Genomic DNA, 6634 nt, shown 5'->3' with positions numbered 1-6634 from the left:
CCCTTTTCCCTTTTCCCTTTTCCCTTTTCTCTTTCCCTTTTCCCTTTTCCCTTTTCCCTTTTCCCTTTTTCCCTTTTTCCCTTTTTCCCTTTTCCCTTTTCCCTTTTCCCTTTCCCTTTTCTCTTTCCCTCTTCCCTCTTCCCTTTTCCCTTTACCTTTCCCTTTTTCCCTTTTCCCGTTTCTCTTTCCCTCTTCCCTTTTCCCTTTTCCCTTCTCCCTTTTCTCTTTCCCTTTTCCCTTTTCTCTTTCCGTTTTCCCTTTTCCCTTTTCCTTTTTCCCTTCCCTTCCCCTCCCTTCCTCCCATGCTCCAATCCCTCCTTGTTCCCTGAGTACAGCAGGGCTGGCTTGGAGCCCGTGGGAATTCCTGCTTGGAGGGGAAACATGCCCGGGATTGATGCTGGAGGCTCCACCTTGGGATTCGGGACTGGCCGTGCTTTGCATGCAGCTCAAAACCCAGGGGCTCCTGGAATCAGGGAATGCTCCATCTGGAATTCCACCGCACTGCTGGGGCTGGAATTCTCGGCAAGGGGGACAAGGGACAAGAGCCAGCATCCCGTGGTGGCTCTGGTGACTCCGTGCTCTCTCCGGGCAGGGGGCAGCCAGGGCGTGTGCGGCGATCCCGGGATCCCTTCCCACGGGATCGGGCTGGGGGACGCCTTCGACGTGGGCAGCGTGGTGCGGTTCAGCTGCGAGCCCGGCTACACCCTCCGGGGCTCCTCCGAGAGGATCTGCCACTCCAACGGCTCCTGGAGCGGCACGCAGCCGGAGTGCGAAGGTACCTCCCTGTGCCACAGCCCCCCAGCCTGCCCCGGTGTCCCCAGCCTGCCCCGGTGTCCCCAGAACTGCCCCAGTGTCCCCAGGACTGCCCTGGTGTCCCCAGAACTGCCCTGGTGTCTCCAGAGCTGCCCCGGTGTCCCCAGAACTGCCCCGGTGTCTCCAGAACTGCCCCGGTGTCCCCAGGACTGCCCCGGTGTCTCCAGCCTGCCCCGGTGTCTCCAGAACTGCCCCGGTGTCCCCCGGACTGCCCTGGTGTCCCCAGAAAGGCTCTGATGTCCCCAGAGCTGCCCCAGTGTCCCCAGAGTGTCCCTGGTGTCCCCAGAGCTGCTCTGATGTTCCCAGAACTGCCCCAGTGTCCCCAGCCTGCCCCAGTGTCCCCAGAGCTGCCCTGGTGTCCCCAGAGCATCCCTGGTGTCCCCAGAGCTGCTCTGATGTCCCCAGCCTGCCCTGGTGTCCCCAGAACTGCCCCAGTGTCCCCAGCCTGCCCCGGTGTCCCCAGAGCTGCTCTGATGTCCCCAGAACTGCCCTGGTGTCCCCAGAACTGTTCTCATGTCCCCAGAACTGCCCTGGTGTCCCCAGAACTGTTCTCATGTCCCCAGAACTTGCCTTTACTGAGGACAGGCAGGAGGAAACCCTTGGAATTTCGGGGGAGTTTTTGTGGTTCATGGTTTATTTCAATTTCACCATTTCCCTTCCCAGTGATTTCCTGTGGGAATCCGGGAACGCCCAGCAATGCCAGGGTGATCTTCAACGACGGCCTGGTGTTCTCCAGCTCCATCATCTACCAGTGCAGGGAGGGCTATTACTCCACAGGGGTGCTGAGCAGGCACTGCACCGTCAACGGGACCTGGACTGGGAGCAGCCCCGAGTGCACTGGTGAGCACTGGGATGGAATGCTGGGATGGGGAGAGGGGGAAGAGGATGGGTGGGAGATGATGATGGATGGGTGGGAAATGGTGATGGATGGGTGGGAGATGATGATGGATGGGTGGGAAATGGTGATGGATGGGTGGGAAATGATGATGGATGGGTGACCATGGGTGGTGATGATGGGTGGTGATGATGGGTGGATGATGACAATGGGTGGATGATGATGGATGGGTGATGATGATGATGGGTGATGGTGGTGGGTGGGAAATGATGATGGACGGGTGACAATGGGTGATGATGATGGGTGAGTGATGATGGGTGGATGATGATGATGGGTGGATGATGATGGATGGGTGATGATGATGATAGGTGATGGTGGTGGGTGGGAAATGATGATGGACGGGTGACAATGGGTGATGATGATGGGTGAGTGATGATGGGTGGATGATGATGATGGGTGGATGATGATGGATGGGTGATGATGATGATGGATGGGTGACAGTGGGTGGGTGACCATGGATGATGGTGATGGGTGGATGGTGATGATGGATGGGTGATGATGATGATGGGTGATGATGGGTGGGAAATGATGGACGGGTGACAATGGGTGGATGATGATGATGGGTGATGATGATGATGGGTGACAGTGGGTGGGTGACCATGGATGATGATGATGATGGGTGATGGTGATGGGTGGGAAATGATGATGGATAGGTGACAATGGGTGGATGGTGATGATGGGTGACAGCGGGTAGGTGGCCATGGGTGATGATGATGGGGGGATGGTGATGATGAGTGGATGATGATGGATGGTGATGATGATGATGGGTGATGATGATGATGGGTGGGAAATGATGATGGACGGGTGACAATGGGTGAGTGACAATGGGTGGGGGACAATGGGCAATGATGACGGGTGGTAGATGATGGGTGGGTGACCATGGGTGAGTGGCAATGGAGGGGTGACGATGAGTGGATGATGACGATGGGTGGATGGTGATGATGGGCAGATGATGATGGATGGGTGATGATGATGATGGGTGGGAAATTGTGATGGGTGGGTGACCATGGTTGAGTGACAATGGATGGGTGACCATGGGTGGATGATGATGATGGGTGGGAGATGATGACGATGGGCAGGTGACCGTGGGTGATGACATGGCTTGGTGACCACGGATGGGTGATGGTGATGGGTGACGATGAAGGATGAGCCCAGGCCCTGGGCACACACACAGGTGCCACCATGAGAAACTGCTAACGCCTGGCCTGGCACCAGCAGCAGCCCAGCCTGGGAATTCTGCCAGGGCCTAATGGAAAAATCTTGCTCCGGGGTTGTCTTTTCCCAGCTGGATGCAGGGAGCTCTGGAGTAATTTTGGGAGCTGGAGGGGCTCTCCGGGGCTGCTCCTGAACGTGACATTCCTGGGGCAGGGATGTGTGTGAGCTCAGGGACCCTCGGGAAGGGCCGGAGCTTCCTCAGGTGCCTGTGAGGAGCGGGGATGGTGACAAAGGTGGCACCGGGGTGGTGACAAAGGTGGACTTACAGAAGAGGCAGTGACTGGGCTGAGCAGGGGGGTGCTGTGGGCAAACTGCCATCCCTTCACCCAGCTCTGACCCGGCTTTGCTTTAATGTTTAATGAGCGTTAATCCCGCTCCTTGTAAGGCCTTAATGAGGAGAAGCAGAGCCTGCTCCACGTCCCGCTCCACATTCCCGGTGCTACAAACCTGCTCCGCGTTTAACTGGTTACATCCCGCCTGGAAGAACGCTCAGGATCACCACAGGTGGCATTCCAGCTGCCAGATATGCTCCTTTTTCCCTTCCTTGGCAGTGATCAACTGCGGAGACCCCGGCGTGCCGGCCAACGGGCTGCGGCTGGGCAGCGACTTCACCTACAACAAATCCGTGGTGTTCCAGTGCATGCCCGGCTTCATGATGGAGTCAGACAGGGCAGCTTCCCTCACCTGCACCAAAGACCGCACCTGGAACGGCACCAAACCTGTCTGCAAGGGTGAGAATCCTGGAGATATCGGAGGAGACAAGTTTTGGAGGCCACCAGAGCTTCCCTGGAAGCCCAGCTGGGCGTTCCTTGGCTCCATCATTCCATCCATCCAAACTTGGGGCATTTTTCACGGAGCAGCAACACCTTGCTGTCTTCAGGGCTATCAATCCATGCCTGGGAGGGAGGGAGGGAGCGAGGGAGTTGCTCTTACCCTTGTGCTAGAGAAGGAGCAAAGCCCAGGGGGTGAAGTCACTTAGTCTGCACAAAAACCCGGATCAAACTCGGATGAAATACCGTGTTTTGCAAGCAGACGCTTCGCTGGCATCGCCCATTAGCTAATGAAAAATGCTCCCTGCGAGTCTTTTCATTGTTCTGAGATGACTCCTGTGGTTCAGAGATAGAAAAGGGAAATAATAAAGCAGTAGCTGGGCAGGCTGGATCTCCTTTGCTCAGCCCCCAGCGCAGATAAGATGTGTGGCAGCATCCCTGCGCTCCTTTAAAAACCTGGAGAATTCACCTGTCACGACGCTGATACAAACACAGGCCGCATAAAAACCTTCAAATGCACTCCAGCTGCTTCCGAGGCTGTAAAGAGCCATTCTTACTCTCCTTTTTCATTCCCTGCACTGAGCAAATGCTGCAGGAGTGCCCCAGAATGTGGCCAAGAGTCTCATTTGGAGGCCGAGCTGATCTGCGCGGGTTCGGCTCGTCTGAGCTGAGAAGCAGAGCGCTGTGAAAATGTCATCTTAAAACAGCCCAGGGTGGGTGACAACCCGACAGGTTGGGGCTTCAACTGCTCATCTGAGCCTCAGCCAGGTTGTCCAAAATGTGTGAATCTTTGGGGAGATCTGGGATGAGTTTTCACGCCACGTCAGGGCGGATTTTTACCTTCAGCTGGAGATGAGCGTTGACTCCAAAATCGGATTTGTAGAGAGATTTAGGAAAAGGTTCTTCCCCAGAAGGCACCAAACGGGGTCCCCAGGGAATGGGCACAGCCCCAGGATCTCGAGGAATGTTTGGACAACGCTCTCAGGGATGCACAGGGTGGGATTTTGGGGTGTGTGTGCAGGGTCAGGGGTTGGACTGGATGATCCTTGTGGATCCCTTCCCACAGGATATTTTATGATTCGGGATTTAACTCCAAACCTTAAAGTAAAATCCTGGAGGTTTCACCCCAGTTTGTGCTCAGCCAGTCCTGAGAGATGCTCTGGGAGAGCAGGAAGTGACTGATCCCACATGGAATTAGCTTGTTAATGGAAATAATTAAGAAGTGGAACACCCTGAGCCTGCTTTTCCTTCTCCCACAGCCATCACCTGCAGAGCTCCACAGGCCATTCCCAACGGGAAGGTGGTGGGCTCGGATTTCAGCTGGGGCTCCAGCGTCAGCTACGCCTGCCTGGAGGGCTACCAGCTGTCCCTGCCTGCTGTGCTCACCTGCGAGGGCAACGGCTCCTGGAGCGGGGAGATCCCCCAGTGCTTCCGTGAGTAGGCAACTCCCCGCTTTTCCACCGGGAATCAGCAGGATTCTGCTGAAAACCCAATTTTTGGGGCTTTTTCCAGCTTTTCTCCAGGCTCTGTGTCACTCAGGGTTCAGAGGGACCTTGCTGTGCTTCCTGCCTCAATCCTAAAGGAAGTTTTCCATCAGCTGGAGTGGGAATTTTTCATGCCGTGATGATGCTTCAGGAGCCTGGAGCCAAAGGCTGGCTGCTCTCCCAACTGCCACATGCCTTGGTTTTTTTGGGAGCATTGGTTTGGCATCTGGGAGGAGGAGGCAGGGACACAGTTGGTCACTCCAGGGACACACAGGTGGTCACTCCACCCCTGTGTCAGGGGTGTGGGGCCACATTCGGGATAAATCCGGGCATTTTCCATGTTCTTACCCACAAAACATCCTCAAAACTTTGTCCTCAGTGACCGAATCCTCTGCAATCAAGACTCCCGAAACTGCTAAAAAATCCTTTGGCAAAGGGCACCGTGTAGCAGCAGAAGTTGGGAATGTTTTGTGAAGGCTGGAAGGGTTTGATCCAACAGCTGATGCCAAAAAACCTGGGAATTAAACGTTTCCTAGTGCTAAAGGCAGCTCTGAGTTCCTTCTCCAGCTGCACAACAGCCATTTTCAGATTAAATCCCACAAACCCCTCGCACCTATCCCTGGATCCGGGATAATGAGTGGCCTTTCCGTGTGACACGGAGCCACGGAACAAAGTGACACCGTGCAATTAGGGGAGGAAAAAGAAGGGAAAAAAGGCAGATCCTGGGGGAGAAGGTGGAAGTTAATTAACAGCCCTTGCCAAAAGGAGACAATTACAGGGAGTGCAGCCAGCGCCGCCTCCTGCCAGCGCTAATTCCCGAGTTAATCACGGGGCTGGGTGGGCTGGTGACAGACGTGGCTGGGATGTGGCATTCCTGGAGGGGTCTGTGGCCATGTCCTTGTCCCTTTGCTGTTGCAGCTGTGTTCTGTGGGGACCCGGGCACGCCGGCCCAGGGCAGGCGGGAGGATCGAGGCTTCACCTACCGCTCGTCCGTGTCCTTCTCCTGCCTGGCCCCGCTGGTGCTCGTGGGCTCGGCGCGGAGGTTCTGCCAGTCCGACGGCACCTGGAGCGGGACCCAGCCCAGCTGCATCGGTGAGGGGGGACCCTCTGGGGACAGCTGCAGGATTTGGGGGCTCGCTGTGTTTTCCTGTTGGGTTTCGTCCCGGAATTTGTAGGAATAAACGTTTGGTTGCCATGGAAATCAGCTGAGGGATGCTGCTTTTGGGGGGTGGGTTCTCGCTGGTGGTCAACAACCCTTCTCCTTCTCCCCTTCTCCTTCTCCCCTTCTCCTTCTCCCCTTCTCTCCTGTTCCTTCTCCCCTTGTCCTTCTTCCCTTCTCCTCCTCTTTTCCTTCTCCCCTTCTACTTCTCCCCTTGTCCTTCTTCCCTTCTCCTCTTTTCCTTCTCCCCTTTTCCTTCTCCCCTTCTCCTCCTCTTTTCCTTCTCCCCTTCTCCTCC

At 55.8% G+C, this 6634-nt stretch overlaps 1 protein-coding gene across 5 annotated transcripts in view; it reads left to right on the top strand.

Annotated features, from left to right (window-relative positions):
* The window catches only part of CSMD2 (CUB and Sushi multiple domains 2), a 338283-nt gene that overhangs the window by 313577 nt on the left and 18072 nt on the right, over positions 1 to 6634 (top strand). For all 5 annotated transcript variants that reach the window (XM_042015480.1, XM_042015478.1, XM_042015482.1 and 2 more), the window contains 5 exons: positions 593 to 775; positions 1477 to 1653; positions 3475 to 3654; positions 4953 to 5126; positions 6096 to 6269. In XM_042015480.1, the coding sequence (XP_041871414.1) occupies positions 593 to 775; positions 1477 to 1653; positions 3475 to 3654; positions 4953 to 5126; positions 6096 to 6269 (888 nt within the window). The remainder of the gene's footprint in view (positions 1 to 592; positions 776 to 1476; positions 1654 to 3474; positions 3655 to 4952; positions 5127 to 6095; positions 6270 to 6634) is intronic.

The sequence above is a fragment of the Corvus kubaryi genome, unplaced genomic scaffold (assembly GCF_017639235.1).
Source record: "Corvus kubaryi isolate FWS band 111438036 unplaced genomic scaffold, C.kubaryi_AGA036_p1.0 split3-37304, whole genome shotgun sequence".
NCBI classification, from domain to species: Eukaryota; Metazoa; Chordata; class Aves; order Passeriformes; family Corvidae; genus Corvus; species Corvus kubaryi.
This window is presented reverse-complemented; position numbering and strand designations above follow the sequence as displayed.